Here is a 17,542-nt window from a genome sequence, read left to right as displayed (position 1 = left end):
GACATACACATACTTATTTGCAGCATTTTCCTGTTAACTATTTGGGTTGGCTGTTAACGTCCGTTTATAAAATACCAGTTATACAGGAGCGATAATGTCTGTTATAAATACTTATTCCGTTTACAGAACTGACTTTACGTAACACAGGCACATGCGATAAACAGGGTTATGCATTAAATATAAAAGTCACTTTGAATTCCTGACAATGTTCACCTTGGTAAATAACCTTGAAAGTGTTTATAGAATATTTTTCTTGTATATCTGTGTGTTTGTTGTGTTGGAATTTAATTAAAATTCAACTCCACCAAAAGAGGTATGTGTGTGTGTATAATGGCAAACCACAGAGCTTTAACTGCTTGCCTTAACTTGTAACTTATTATCCACCGTTGGTGGCAATGACCTATGGGAGCCTCACTCGGCCTGTGTAAGGAGGGGTATTGAGGGTCCCACGGGCTCATAGAAAGATGGTGTGTCTACGGGTAACTAAATCCACCAATAACTGGAAAAAAAAAAAATTCTGGAAGGGAGGGAGAGGTTCCAGAAACTAGATCTTCCCTCCCCCATACCCTACAACAACCATACATGCAGACATGCCACTTTGGGGGACTTATAAATAAATAAATAAATGCAGTGACCCCATTCTTGGCAGTGAAACATTACTGGGAAAAGCACGCTACTAACACTAGGTGGCAGCACTGCACACAAACCGTCACCATAGAACGCATTGCATGGGTGACTGATGATAACTTTTAACAAATTGTGTTTTCGAGATCAGCTCAAACTCCTATTATATTTATATAATATCTGTGTATGTCTATATAGGACATGCTTGAAAACAAGAGAAAGGTTCGTGTATCCTTTCTGGTAAAATATGGTATAAAAAAAATATATAGTGTAGATTGGATTCAATATATTAGTCCAGTAGACATGATGCCAAAATACCAGAGTATTGTAGTATTTAATAATACTTTTTTATTGGACTAACATAATATTTCAAAGGCAAGCTTTTCCTCTCTTCCTCAGGTCTGAAGCAATACTGATCAATCTGATAGAATTTAACACTTAAAACAACAGTCTAAATATGCATAGGGATTAAGAAGATAGCGCAGGTAACTTTTTTCTTTGGTTTTTCCTATATATTGGGGCTGATGTGTACTGTGGCCGCTGCTGCCGCCCAGGAGTGATGGGAGTAAGCGCAGGACTTATCTTTTTGTATTTAAAACAACTGATGTTAGAGAAGGGGAGGGAGGAGGGTGCGTGGGATGTCCTAGTACTCTGATTATATATAATCAGCGATCAAGGGGTTAATGCTCCTCCGGTCTGCAAGGCAGATCGGGAGCACCCAAATCCTGATCCGCCTCCCTGTGCTTCCGCGGTCAGTGTGAAGTGCAGTGAGATGGATCAGCAGCGATGATCTTGTCCCTGTAAAAAAAAAAAGTTAAAGTTAAATCCCACACCCACATTTCCCTTGCTTTAATAAAACTAACCCCTTCCCTGCCAATTAATCACAGACTACAGTGATCAATTGGTAGGGACTACATTTTACTGTGATCTGATTTTTTTTTTTAATTTTTTAAACCCTGAGGGTTAACTTTTATTATTTTTTTTAACCTAAAGGGGTTAAATTTATTTTATTAATTCATTTAAATATTTTAAAATTGTATATTTAGCTAGCTGGGGTGGGTAGAAGTTAGTGACAAATTGGGTAATTAGGTGTTAGGCTAGCTAGGGGTTAACGTTAAAAATGTTTTTAAAAAAAGCTTTAAAAAGTTTTTTCTAAAAGTTTAAAATTCTTGTGTTAAAAAAAACCTGAAAAAAATCCCAACCCCCTTTACCCAGTCCTAATAAAAATTAACCCTTTCCCTGCCAGTTGAACACTGCCTACAGTGATCAAAATACAGATCACAGTATTATACTGTGATCTAATTTCTATTTTTTTTTTACCCCTGAGGGTTAACTTTCATTTTTTTTTTTAACCCTCAGGGGTTCAATTTATTTAATTAATTTAAATATTTTAAAATGCTATATTTTGCTAGCTGGGAAGGGTGGGAGTTATGGGAAATTGGGGAATCTACTGTTCGTGCTGCTTACTGCTAGTTAGGGGTTAACGGTAAAAAAAAAAAAAGTATTCGTATGCCAGGGATATGTGGATGTTGAAGGGGCACATTTGAGACGCAAAGGCACATACGGGGGTATTCCTATACTCCGACGGCATAGCTGAGCAACCTATCAAGTGTTATACTGCCATAGAACACATAAGGTTCGCAAAATGTACAGTAGTAGCTCACTGTGTGGGTCAAAAATGCTTATTACCACTACACTTGGTACAAGCTAGGTTCAAAATATGCCTTTTGAAATACCCCAGGGTGTATTCTTTAATAAATAGTATGTGTTTGTGGGGTAGTTTGACTAACCAACCAGCTAAACTATTTCAAAATGGGACATGGACAGAGCGTAAAACTTCGAAGTTAGAAAAAAACTGAATGGCTGCGTCTCAAAGTGCCCCTTTACCATCCACATATACCTGGCAAAGGTACATACGGAGGTATTACTGTACTCAGATGACATAGCTGAGCAACATGTGAAGTATTATAGACCTGTAGTAAAATATACTGGCAAACTTACTTTGTGTGTAAAAAAACAGAATAAAATGCCTATTACCTCTACACTAGTGGATAAATTATCCCACGCTAAGGTTAAAAATATGCCTTTCGAAATACCCTGGGATGTCTTCTTTAAGAAATGGAAGGCCTTTATGGTGTAGTTGGAATATGTAGCACTTAAAAACCTGAACTTGCCACGTCTCTTTTACAGCACTGTAACTTCACAAAAAAGTGTCTAGGTCATACATTGGGCATATTGTTTTACTCAGAAGATGTCACTGAGCATAATTTTGGGGATTTTATGACAGTAGCACACATCAAGTGTAAGAAATACTCAACAAAAATGCAACATCTATGTAAAAATTCCATTCCGTCCCCTTCCCCCATCACAAACATTGACATAAATTGGTGTAAAAGTGGTGACAAGTTAAGGCACAATATACACCATATAAGATACCTGGGGTGTCTGCTTTATCAAATGGAAGCCCTCTGTGGGGTTATTGGAACCCAAACTGCTATAATACCCTAAACTGAGACATAGGCTCGTCAAATCCATCTATGAAAATTCTCGACTATAGAAACTAAAATAGCTTTGTCTCTTATATGACATTGTAGCTTCACAGAAGGGTGCCAAAGGCATACAATGGGTTTATCGTTATACTCAGCAGATGTAGTTGTACAGAGGTGCAAATTGTGTTTGAACACAAACAGCAAAAGATGCAAAAATGGCCTTAAGGGGTTAAACAGCAATTGGATAAATACTTGCAAAAACATAACATACAGGGATATAATTTCTAAATTATATTAGTTGGGTAATAGCTGTTTGATCCAAGGAGACATCTGACTGCCATTTTGGGGTCAAGAAGGATTTTTTTCCTAGTTTGTTGCAAAATTGGAAGTGCTTCAAACTGGGTTTTTTCTTTTTTGCCTTCTTTTGGATCAACAGCAAAAACATATGTGTGGAAGGCTGAATTTGATGGACACATGTTTCTTTTCCACTATGTAACTATGTATTTAAACCAGTGTCCAGTGGCGTACACACAACCCATGGGGCCCCGGTGCGAAAATTGATCCGGGGCCCCCTCCTCCCCCCGCGCGAGCGCTTACTCTGCGCAGGCTGGGGCCGCAACACATGGTGGCAGGCACCTGGTCGCAGGGCTGCGACCCGTGCGACCGCGGTATGTATGCCAGTGCATGCATAAACACATACACTTAAAGGACCACTACAGACACCCAGATCACATCAGCTCAATGAAGTGGTCTGGGTGCCAGGTCTCTCTAGTTTTAACCCTGCAGCTGAAAACATAGCAGTTTCAGAGAAACTGCTATGTTTCACTGAGGGTTAATCCAGCCTCTAGTGGCTGTCTCATTGACAACCGCTAGAGGATTTTCTGCGATTCTCACTGTGAAAATCACAGTGAGAAGACGCTGAACGTCCATAGGAAAGCATTGAGTAATGCTTTCCTATGGGCGGTTTGAATGCGCGCGTGGCTCTTGCCACGCATGTGCATTCGGAGCTGAGAGGCGGATGGGGACGCAGAGATCCCCAGCGTTAAGGGAGTCCGGCGCTGGAGAAAGGTAAGTGCTTAAGACACACACACACACACTCTCATGAACAGACGCACACATTTACTGACAGACACACACTCAGTGACAGATGCACACAAACATACTCAGTAACAGACACACACACTAACACACTCACTAACACACACACACTCTAACACTAACACACACACTAACACACAAACTAACACACACACTAACACACACACTCTAACACTAACACACACACTAACACACACACTCAATTACACTAACACACTCACTAACACTAACACACTCACTAACACTCACTAACACTAACACACTAACACACACACTCACTAACACACACACTCACTAACACACACACTCACTAACACTAACACACTCACTAACACACTCACTAACACACACACGCTAACACTAACACACACACTAACACACTCACTAACACACTCACTAACACTAACACACTCACTAACACTAACACACTCAAACACTAACACACACACTCACTAACACTAACACACTCAAACGTTTTTTTTTTATTTAATCCCCCCAGCCTCCTTACCTGTGGGAGAGCTGGGGGGATTCCCTGGGGTCCAGTGGTGTTGCTGGCCCTGCTGTCACCCGGCTGGCTGGCGCGCGAGGGAGCACTGTCTACCTCGCGCGCCGCGTACTGATGCCGGAGCCGGAAGATGACGGTTTCAGTGCGGTGCGCGAGGGAGCTGAAGAGGGAGCACTCAGGGGACAGTGCTCCCTCGCGCGCCCGCCAGCCAGCCAGCCGGGTGACAGCAGGGCCAGCCTCAGGGGGCCCGGAGGTGACCGGCTCCTGGGCCCCCCCAGCAGAAGAGGCTGGCCCTGTGGGTACATACCTGGGTCGCAGGGCGGCCGGGCCCGGTCGCAGCCGCGACCCTGGTATGTACGCCACTGCCAGTGTCCATTGCTAAGGGGATCTGCAGAAATGCAGGACGAGGTCTGAAACCCGATGGCTGTCTGTGTTCATTTCTATGTTAAGCTAGTAACTCTGATTGTTGTGAAAACGTGATTTCTCGAGTTTGTGTGACCAAGAAGAAGGGTTTCTCAAATCTCTATATTTACACGGTACCTTTTATCTCCATCCACTCGGAGCTTGAATAAATACGCTTTCTCCTGCAGGCTCTATTTCCGTGTTTCCCGACCTTTTCTGGGCTGCTGTAATATTACTCTAGACTGTAAGCTCGTTGGAGCAGAGTCCTCGTCTACTTATTGTTTTGTTTTTGTCTCATTTGTTAAATTCGGCTTTTGATGTAAAGCTCTGCGGAATAATCTGGCGCTATATAAATACCAGTAATAATATTGAAGGCACACGGCAGTGTGTGTCCAGTTAACATGAAGCCTTACAGAGATCCCGGCTTCTAACTAAACTGACATTCAGTGTAATTACCAGATGGCGTATATTAATAAACTCATTGCAAGGGCTGCATAGACCCTATTGCAGCCGTGAAGCCATTGTGTCGCTGAAACACTTTGAGAGACATGAACCGCACTGCTTGCAAACGGCCACTGTGTGTAACATCTCTGTATTGGCAACACTGCCACCTACTGGCTGCTACATGTTACCTGTATTGAACTGATACAGTTTAAGATAAGAAGCACATACTGTTTCAGTGTCTGCCACCCTTGCTTGTAGCACGCTGTATGAAACTGCTATTCTCTGTTGAGTATATTTCAAAATACATATATGTGTGTATATTATAATATTAGCATAAGTAAAAATTGAAATGTAACTCTATAACCGTGACGCTGTCAGTTTAATTTTAAATTGATTACTTTTTTCTTTCCACTTTTTGATTGTGAATGAGGATAATACACTGGTTGTAATTGGGTTTTTAGCAGCGCATGATCCAATCTAGTTCTATGGAGTGCAATTGTGAAAGCAGGACTATCAGCAGAATGATTCAGTGGTGATTACTCCACCTGTCGCACAGTGCTTTGTACATAGTACTCTGTGTTCTGGAATCTGCTCAGATCACAAACCTCCATCACCCATGTAATAATATTAAAATAATGGAAAAGGATTTAGAATGTTTGTTAGATTGTAACCCAACCAATCTGCAATAAAATGTTTGCTGTTCCTTTAAATCCAGCACCTATGTGACAGGTAAAGTAATGTACCAGTTGATCGGGCGAGTGGATCAGTGATTTTTCATTTTGTGCACATGCATTTGCTGTGCCAGGTGTAGCGAGGGGCTTGATGAATGTTTGGATTTGCTGGACACATTAAGCAGATGCTTAGGGCATCGGCAAATAAGTTTATTCCCAGATCTATTCGATATCCCAGACACTGACTATATCACTATTTGTGTCATTTATTTGTGTGTCTGTTACCAAAACCTATCAAACAGGGAGACAAACTGGGTTATTCACTAAAGGGAGACTTCAATGGGAATTTTAAACTTAACATCAAAATAGCCGAGAATTCTCTTTCGGCTCGGCTTTCATCTATTCTCGCCTTAAATTTGAAATTCACTTTAGTAAATACCCTGAATATCTTACCGTTGGCTCTTTATGGAGACTCCCGTGAAATGTATATAGTATCCAATCAATGCTTTCTGCACACACCATTATAAATATCCCTGAATGTCTTACCGCTAGCTCTTTATGGAGACTCCCGTGAAATGTATATAGTATCCAATCAATGCTTTCTGTACCCACCATTATAAATACCCTGAATGTCTTACCGTTAGCTCTTTATGGAGACTCCCGTGAAATGTATATAGTATCCAATCAATGCTTTCTGCACACACCATTATAAATACCCTGAATGTCTAACCGTTGGCTCTTTATGGAGACTCCCGTGAAATGTATATAGTATCCAATCAATGCTTTCTGCACACACCATTATAAATACCCCTGAATGTCTTACCGTTGGCTCTTTATGGAGACTCCCGTGAAATGTATATAGTATCCAATCAATGCTTTCTGTACCCACCATTATAAATACCCTGAATGTCTTACCGTTAGCTCTTTATGGAGACTCCCGTGAAATGTATATAGTATCCAATCAATGCTTTCTGCACACACCATTATAAATACCCTGAATGTCTTACCGTTGGCTCTTTATGGAGACTCCCGTGAAATGTATATAGTATCCAATCAATGCTTTCTGCACACACCATTATAAATATCCTGAATGTCTTACCGTTAGCTCTTTATGGAGACTCCCGTGAAATGTATATAGTATCCAATCAATACTTTCTGCACACACCATTATAAATACCCTGAATGTCTTACCGTTGGCTCTTTATGGAGACTCCCGTGAAATGTATATAGTATCCAATCAATGCTTTCTGTACCCACCATTATAAATACCCTGAATATCTTACCGTTAGCTCTTTATGGAGACTCCCGTGAAATGTATATAGTATCCAATCAATGCTTTCTGTACCCACCATTATAAATACCCTGAATGTCTTACCGTTGGCTCTTTATGGAGACTCCCGTGAAATGTATATAGTATCCAATCAATGCTTTCTGTATCCACCATTATAAATACCCTGAATGTCTTACCGTTGGCTCTTTATGGAGACTCCCGTGAAATGTATATAGTATCCAATCAATGCTTTCTGCACACACCATTATAAATATCCCTGAATGTCTTACCGTTGGCTCTTTATGGAGACTCCCGTGAAATGTATATAGTATCCAATCAATGCTTTCTGTACCCACCATTATAAATACCCTGAATGTCTTACCGTTGGCTCTTTATGGAGACTCCCGTGAAATGTATATAGTATCCAATCAATGCTTTCTGCACACACCATTATAAATATCCCTGAATGTCTTACCGCTAGCTCTTTATGGAGACTCCCGTGAAATGTATATAGTATCCAATCAATGCTTTCTGTACCCACCATTATAAATACCCTGAATGTCTTACCGTTGGCTCTTTATGGAGACTCCCGTGAAATGTATATAGTATCCAATCAATGCTTTCTGCACACACCATTATAAATATCCCTGAATGTCTTACCGCTAGCTCTTTATGGAGACTCCCGTGAAATGTATATAGTATCCAATCAATACTTTCTGTACCCACCATTATAAATACCCTGAATGTCTTACCGTTGGCTCTTTATGGAGACTCCCGTGAAATGTATATAGTATCCAATCAATGCTTTCTGCACACACCATTATAAATATCCCTGAATGTCTTACCGTTAGCTCTTTATGGAGACTCCCGTGAAATGTATATAGTATCCAATCAATGCTTTCTGCACACACCATTATAAATATCCCTGAATGTCTTACCGTTAGCTCTTTATGGAGACTCCCGTGAAATGTATATAGTATCCAATCAATGCTTTCTGTACCCACCATTATAAATATCCCTGAATGTCTTACCGTTAGCTCTTTATGGAGACTCCCGTGAAATGTATATAGTATCCAATCAATGCTTTCTGTACCCACCATTATAAATACCCTGAATGTCTTACCGTTGGCTCTTTATGGAGACTCCCGTGAAATGTATATAGTATCCAATCAATGCTTTCTGCACACACCATTATAAATACCCTGAATGTCTTACCGTTAGCTCTTTATAGAGACTCCCGTGAAATGTATATAGTATCCAATCAATGCTTTCTGCACACACCATTATAAATATCCCTGAATGTCTTACCGCTAGCTCTTTATGGAGACTCCCGTGAAATGTATATAGTATCCAATCAATGCTTTCTGCACACACCATTATAAATACCCTGAATGTCTTACCGTTAGCTCTTTATGGAGACTCCCGTGAAATGTATATAGTATCCAATCAATGCTTTCTGTACCCACCATTATAAATACCCTGAATGTCTTACCGTTGGCTCTTTGTGGAGACTCCCGTGAAATGTATATAGTATCCAATCAATGCTTTCTGCACACACCATTATAAATACCCTGAATGTCTTACCGTTAGCTCTTTATGGAGACTCCCGTGAAATGTATATAGTATCCAATCAATGCTTTCTGCACGCACCATTATAAATACCCTGAATGTCTTACCGTTGGCTCTTTATGGAGACTCCCGTGAAATGTATATAGTATCCAATCAATGCTTTCTGCACACACCATTATAAATACCCTGAATGTCTTACCGTTGGCTCTTTATGGAGACTCCCGTGAAATGTATATAGTATCCAATCAATGCTTTCTGCACACACCATTATAAATATCCCTGAATGTCTTACCGTTAGCTCTTTATGGAGACTCCCGTGAAATGTATATAGTATCCAATCAATGCTTTCTGCACACACCATTATAAATATCCCTGAATGTCTTACCGTTAGCTCTTTATGGAGACTCCCGTGAAATGTATATAGTATCCAATCAATGCTTTCTGCACACACCATTATAAATATCCCTGAATGTCTTACCGTTAGCTCTTTATGGAGACTCCCGTGAAATGTATATAGTATCCAATCAATGCTTTCTGCACACACCATTATAAATACCCTGAATGTCTTACCGTTAGCTCTTTATGGAGACTCCCGTGAAATGTATATAGTATCCAATCAATGCTTTCTGCACACACCATTATAAATATCCCTGAATGTCTTACCGTTAGCTCTTTATGGAGACTCCCGTGAAATGTATATAGTATCCAATCAATGCTTTCTGCACACACCATTATAAATATCCCTGAATGTCTTACCGTTAGCTCTTTATGGAGACTCCCGTGAAATGTATATAGTATCCAATCAATGCTTTCTGCACACACCATTATAAATACCCTGAATGTCTTACCGCTAGCTCTTTATGGAGACTCCCGTGAAATGTATATAGTATCCAATCAATGCTTTCTGCACACACCATTATAAATACCCTGAATGTCTTACCGTTAGCTCTTTATGGAGACTCCCGTGAAATGTATATAGTATCCAATCAATGCTTTCTGCACGCACCATTATAAATACCCTGAATGTCTTACCGTTGGCTCTTTATGGAGACTCCCGTGAAATGTATATAGTATCCAATCAATGCTTTCTGCACACACCATTATAAATACCCTGAATGTCTTACCGTTGGCTCTTTATGGAGACTCCCGTGAAATGTATATAGTATCCAATCAATGCTTTCTGCACACACCATTATAAATATCCCTGAATGTCTTACCGTTAGCTCTTTATGGAGACTCCCGTGAAATGTATATAGTATCCAATCAATGCTTTCTGCACACACCATTATAAATATCCCTGAATGTCTTACCGTTAGCTCTTTATGGAGACTCCCGTGAAATGTATATAGTATCCAATCAATGCTTTCTGCACACACCATTATAAATATCCCTGAATGTCTTACCGTTAGCTCTTTATGGAGACTCCCGTGAAATGTATATAGTATCCAATCAATGCTTTCTGCACACACCATTATAAATACCCTGAATGTCTTACCGTTAGCTCTTTATGGAGACTCCCGTGAAATGTATATAGTATCCAATCAATGCTTTCTGCACACACCATTATAAATATCCCTGAATGTCTTACCGTTAGCTCTTTATGGAGACTCCCGTGAAATGTATATAGTATCCAATCAATGCTTTCTGCACACACCATTATAAATATCCCTGAATGTCTTACTGCTAGCTCTTTATGGAGACTCCCGTGAAATGTATATAGTATCCAATCAATGCTTTCTGTACCCACCATTATAAATATCCCTGAATGTCTTACCGTTAGCTCTTTATGGAGACTCCCGTGAAATGTATATAGTATCCAATCAATGCTTTCTGTACCCACCATTATAAATATCCCTGAATGTCTTACCGTTAGCTCTTTATGGAGACTCCCGTGAAATGTATATAGTATCCAATCAATGCTTTCTGCACACACCATTATAAATTATATCCTCTAGATTGGAGAGGTATAAGAATATCAGCATGCGCAAGGGGCGTGGCCCAGACGCACCCTATACCATTATACAAACTCCCTCCATTAGTCCTTCTTGTAGTTTGTGCCAATTTGGAATAGCCAAATACCATGTCAAATATGAAGATTGGCATTTATCTTTTCTAATATACGAAGTTTGTATTTTAACTGTTCAGTTGGCAATAAACAATTTGATATAATGCATGTGTAGCTTGTTTGTTTAATAGAAATGAATCATTTGGCCGCAGCTTATTTACTAAAATGCCCCTTGTGGAAAGCTGCCAAGGGAATTGTAGATTGTTGTCACAGTTAGAACGTGTCCCCCACTCTTTTTGGTTTCATTTTTTATTACTTTAAGATTGCAGTTTCATTGAACTTCTCCACAATTCATCACTTAGTAAATACACGCCCCTCCCTCCCCCCCGAAACAAAAACATGTCTGAAGGGTTTATTGACGAATAGAAATAAAAGTTTGTAAATTACATTTCTTGTACAAATTAATGATTTGAATCTTTTTTTTTTTTTTTATATGATTTTGTGATATCCATCACCATTTACTTCTTAATAATTAAACCTCTTAATAATTGTAGTTATTTTGTATATTGTAAAGATAAAATCCTTCCTTGTGAATGGCGAGTTGACCTGAGGCTATACACTGGTACCTCAGTTTACGAATTTCATGCGTTCTCCGGAATTTGCAAAAAATTTGTAAACTGAAATGTAGTTTCCCATAGGAATGCATTGCAAACAATCTGTTGTGGAGGTCAGAAAAAAGTCAAAATGAGCTGGAAACCAACCCACAATGCAGAACACACAGTAAAAGGCCAGCAAACGATAAAGCTCAGCTCCCTTACCTTTAGTTGTGGGTCCCAGATTCTCTGGAATGTGAAGTTTGTGTTGGGCGGCGATATATTTTCTTTCTTTTTAGGATTGGATTGGATAGGATCTTTTTAGGATTGAAACTGTAACCCAGACATTCACTGCCCTGTGATACAATTTGTCTCTGAAAATGCCGTCGCTTAAAGGAAAACTCACTCCCCCCCAAGTACCCCAATAAAAGATTACGTGTACTATAACCTCAATGTGATTTTTTTTTTGTGTGTAAGTGTGTGTATATAAATGAACCCCTCTTTGTTTTTTGCCTTGTGATGTTTTTTTAAATAGAACTATTACATTCTGTGAAACTTGAAATATTTAAAATAATACCCACAAAGGCTACAGACTGTAATATTTTATGTTCATAATAAACATTATATATAGAGACGGATGCTATAGGGACTTAGAACACAGATTCTAATCGGTTGAACGCTGGGCATTTGGTGTGAGCTGAGGTGGAAATCTGGGTTTTTGGTGGGCATGGGTGAAAGTAATGCCGTCCCAGCCACGCGATGTAGGTGGAGTTGCAACATGATCGCACAGTTGCAGGCAGCCAATATTCTGCCAAGTACGGTTCTTTAGACTATTAGGGATTTCTCAAACCTTACATAGGCCCCAAATTAATGTTGTCGGATAAGCTTTAGAAATGATTGATTTTGGATACATTTTTAAAATATTTTTTTCAACATATTAACATTTTTTTAAAAATATATCCTATAGAAAAAGTATCAATGTAGCAAAGTATTACAAGATTAGAATTATTTTCATAATAGTAAATTAGTTTAAAAGTTAATTCAAAAATATGAAATAATTTGTAAATCTTATCTAACAATAAATCAAGGCCAAACTTAGAAAAAGACATTAACTAAAATGATAGGTTAAAAAAACAAAAATGTTCTTCACTTTCCAAGTTTGTCAACTGACTTAAATCCCTTCAAAAATGTGTTGACTTGCTGAAGGCAAGACTGAAGAAAAAAAGCATCAAAACCGCAAGAAACAGACAGTATATTTTTAGCATCTGTTTCCTTTTGAACTGAACCATTATTTTTTTGTTATGTTTGTTAGATTGTGAGCTCTGCAGGACAGATAACCTCCTCCTCGATGATTCTTTGATCCTCTGCATTTGCTACGACTGTGTCGCGGTCTTTTCCTTAATGAGAGGTGTTTACCAGCTTTTCCTGTGGCGTTGTCATTGCTTGTGACGTTTTATTATTTGTTTTAATGAAACATTCAGAAAGTCCACATGCCGCCTTCGCTGAAAACTTAATTTATTTCTGAGATACTATTTACATGCTTGTTATGGGCTAGCCCCGATGAAATCCGTTTTCCAATCCGCACAGATTGCACCCAGGGCTTCCTCGGGGGCTGGCCTTGTAAGCATCACAGAATGACATAATCAGTGATAACAATGGGGTATATTGTTTGGCTGCCATGAAGCTCGGTGTGCCATCTGTTTCGATGCTAGCACGCCTAAAAGTGTGGTGCATGTATTTCAGGGGATCCACTTCTGATTGCATTTTTCCTTAAAAGTCTCCTAAGTCAGTAACCACCCATAATCTTCACCTGTGTGTAAAAGAACATGTGTAATTTTGCAAGAATCCAAGTATATTAGTAAATCTGGGTAAGTGATAAAGTGTCCAAATTGGGACATCATTTTAAAACCTCTCTGATTGGAGTTCAGTCTATACAGTGTTCTGCGTAACCAGTATTGTTAGCAATTGGCATGCCGGTTAATATATAAATCTTTATATCTAGCAATTTGCATAGGAGCTGGAGGTATCCATAATGCATTTATTAATTAAAATCAATAAACATTCTGTCTTAACCTATTACTGGCTGTGTCCGTTACAGAAAGATGCTTAGGGGGAACGTCTGCAGTATTGTTTGTAATTCGATTGTTCTAATTGGAGCTTTTCGCCCCAGTTTGGACAATTCTCACTCCTGAGAATATACAATGTATTCCTTAATATTATCTGTGTGCTGTGAATGAATATGCTTTCGTAGACACCCCCGAGGCTCCCTTTGGTCCCAGTGCACTGTGTAGTGTTTTATTCACTGGTAATTGGAGTCATTTTCTGAAATTTAATGCCTCTTTTTTTTTTTTTTTCCTCTTTACAGAAAAGCCAGAGCTGGTACAATGTGAGTAGACCCATCTTGCTGGTACCTGTCCTGTATGTGCATGTCAAGTTGCCTTGATGTGTTTGCTTTACTGCATGCATTCAGTGTAATTGTCTGCAAACGACAGGTACATGCCGCCCCCTACAGCTCAATGGGAGTAATGTCAGAAAGAAGATGGCCTTACCTTCTGCACTCAGTGCTAAATTCACAATTAGATTTAGTAGGCTTATTCACTAAATGGTTAATTGTCAAAATATAGGGTGAAATAGCAGAACCCAAATCATAATTGACTCAAGTATTATTTTAAAGTGACCATTTTGGTTTTACTTTAAATGTATCCAAATTCACACTTTTTGTTTTGGAGACTAAAGGGACTAAATTGTTATTTCTGGTAAACTAAAAACCAAATTGCAAATTTTAAGTAAAATCGCCATAATGGGAAACTTACATCAGACTATCGCCTTGATTTAATCTGCTTTCCAAGTGACTTAATGCTGTTATAACAAATGTCCTGATGATTTATCCACAAACATTCCCGTAGACGTTAATAGTGACATATGTAGGTAAATTATGCGAAAGGTTTCGAACAGTATTGAGCCATCTGGAAAGCTTATTAAATAGAGGCCTATGTTGGTATTTCAGTTAAACACAAAGCACTGTTTAAGGAATAAAGCCCTATGTTCCCTGTGAGTCTCATACCCACACTTATCAGGCTGAGTGTCATGGTAGAGGCAGTCCACAGGTCAGCCATCATAGATATAGATCATATTGGTTTAAAGGAACACGCTAAAACAAATTAACAGTTAAGTAAATATAGCTCCAGAGAAAACATAAATGGAATTACTTTTGCATGTTTTCTTTGGAGGTTAATGAACAAAAAACAAAGTTGTGAACCATCCCAAATCCCAATGCAAATGTAAATAACTGGATGCTTCTAGTATCACTCCATTGGCCACTAAAGTGTGAGCTCACCTGCCAAGTCAAGGCAGAGTTCTAAACATTCACATTGCAGCTTTCAGCTAAAAGGCAAACATCTTTACTCAGACAGAAGCCCCACCCCCTTAATAGGTTCTTGGAATCTGGATTTGCAATGGCTGCAGATCTAGTATCTGCAGCAATTAAAAGCCCTCCCTCTTTTCCCTGGTACAGATTTTCTGTGGCTGTCCAGTCACAGACTGAGCTGCATTAGAGCTCCTTAAAATTCTTCCAAAGACAGAAGCTAGGATTTCCAGTTCCTGTTAATTGATGCTATTTAATGATAATTAATGTGTCCACAACGGTCCCCATCATAGACATGCATATTACGGTCAGGGATGGGCAATAATCTGGCACCTGTACTACTGTACACTACATCTCCCATGATGCTTAGCTGCCACTGTCATTTATTGGCTGCCTCACAATCATGGCAGGGTTGGTGTAAAGCATGATATACATTCTATTACTCTGAGTGATCAATCCAACCAATGCTATCAGGAGCTACAGTATTTCTAACCATATTGAGCAGTAGAATAATGCTGTGTGCCTCTCACAGGGCTCCAAGGACCAGGCTATTCTAGGGCGTTATTGTCTGACCAACTGAGAACCATTTCTGAACTTGAAAATGTAATTTAGAATTAGATGTACTTGGGTTACACAGACTGATTTCTAAATACATTTATTGTAGTTGAGACATGTCACAGTTTTATTGCTCTGGAGCTCTGTCAAAACACTCAAATTCATTGCTGTCCCTCGTTGATGGGAACACTTGGGAGGGTCTTTTTGTGTCATATTCCAGCTTGGCCCATCGGTATTGCATTTTCTTGGTTGGTTGTTAGTTTGCATGTAATGTAGAGCAGAGAAAACGCCTATTACCTGATAGTACCATAACCACTACAATCATTAGTAATAGTAAAATAAGCTGTTATGTGGCTTGGTGTCCACCTTTTAGTGAATTGCTCAAAATGAAGGGATTTGTTTAGCTGAAGACGATAGTTTTAACCCTCGTCACTGCCATGGGCACAGAGAGGTATTATTTATGGATACAGTTCTTGCAGCAAAATGTGGGTCGGCTTGCTAGACATTATGGGAGTCTACGCTTGGCATTGTCTGAGAGCATTGCTACACACACTGAACCGGAGTTTTTTAAAATGTATTTATTATTATAAATTGTCTATTTTGGCATCATTTTTGCTATTTGGTTTCCAGGTCGCTGCAATTCAGTATTATAAACTTTAACCCCTTGATAAGGGGCCAAAAATCCTGTTCTGTTTTGAACCCCTGAGCAAGTGATGAACAGGTTAAATGTTACCACGCTCCACAAGCAGACTTTGATATCCACACGCTTTGTGGGATTATTGGGGCAGTGTTTTTGGTTGTTGGCAGTATCTTGCTCGGCCATGGAAACCTGGGTTTTTGTGTTTGGATCTTTGTTTTGTTTTTTATCCTGTTGATTCTTCCTTTTTGTCTTCTTTATTTATTTTTTGGCTTTGTTCCATACCATTTAACGATTCGCTACACCTTCTGCCACGAGAGGGTGTAGGTGAGGCATTACTCCAGCTAAAATTGACTGGCACCACCTCGATAATTATATTTAATCTGATTGTCCCACTTTCTCTGTGATCTGTTCCAACAAACAGGGTGTTTGACTCAGACCTGCCTGATATAGCAATGTGTGGGTGTCTGATTGCTATTTACACAAGTAGATAAATAAAACCTTTAGTATTTTTTTTTTACATTACAGTATAATCCTGAAATCATTGTGTAAACAAGGTATTGTATTGTATGATGACCGCTGCAGTTTAACTTCCACTCCCACAATTCACAGCTAGCATGTCCCCAGCCAAACGGTTGTTGAGGGCCGTGACTGTGTAATTCAATAGTCTGCTCTTGGCTTCTGCACCGGTAACTTGTCACACGATGCACACTGTAACACTATGCTACGTATGGCAAGATCCTCTGCAGTGACTCATTCAGTACAAGGAGCGTATCAACGTGCTGGGGTTTATTTAAACTTTGTCAGCCACATTCCTTGCAGCTTATCTGGACATAAACATGAGTTTTTATTGATGCAGAGAGCAGCAAGTATGATCAGTTTCAGGAACTAAAACATAACATATTTAGAGATCTGGGTTGGGGCGATGACGGCTAGATTTACACACACCCTCAAACACACAGTGTTTTATTTTTTATAAACATAAAGAAGAGCCAGTGACTTATCTCTGCTCATAAAATTGCCTTGTCTTGAAATAACGTGCAGAGCGATTTTGATCATTCCTTTGTTTCAGTCACTAAATAATGATTTTTCCGTTTTATGAAGATTTAAGTGGATTTTTTTTCTGCCAGAGGCAATCTGGTGTTTCTTGCTGCTGGCAAATGAAGAATTGGGAGATCTGACCTGGGAGAATGAGCGGGGCAAACTAATGTTCACTCTTACCGCCTGTGCAAGCTCATTTAGTAAGTGTAACTCCTTGTATCACCACCAGATCCGTCATATTTTCATGGGCCGGTATTCTGTTTGCTGATGGGCAG

General features: G+C 39.4%; 1 protein-coding gene across 7 annotated transcripts in view; it reads left to right on the top strand.

Annotated features, from left to right (window-relative positions):
* Positions 1 to 17,542, top strand: part of GRAMD1B (GRAM domain containing 1B) — a 136,173-nt gene that overhangs the window by 81,938 nt on the left and 36,693 nt on the right. For all 7 annotated transcript variants that reach the window (XM_063436244.1, XM_063436247.1, XM_063436245.1 and 4 more), the window contains one exon: positions 14,036 to 14,056. In XM_063436244.1, the coding sequence (XP_063292314.1) occupies positions 14,036 to 14,056 (21 nt within the window). The remainder of the gene's footprint in view (positions 1 to 14,035; positions 14,057 to 17,542) is intronic.

Source organism: Pelobates fuscus, chromosome 11 (genome assembly GCF_036172605.1).
Source record: "Pelobates fuscus isolate aPelFus1 chromosome 11, aPelFus1.pri, whole genome shotgun sequence".
NCBI classification, from domain to species: Eukaryota; Metazoa; Chordata; class Amphibia; order Anura; family Pelobatidae; genus Pelobates; species Pelobates fuscus.
Note: the sequence above shows the minus strand (reverse complement) of the source record. Positions and strands in the feature narration are given on the sequence as shown.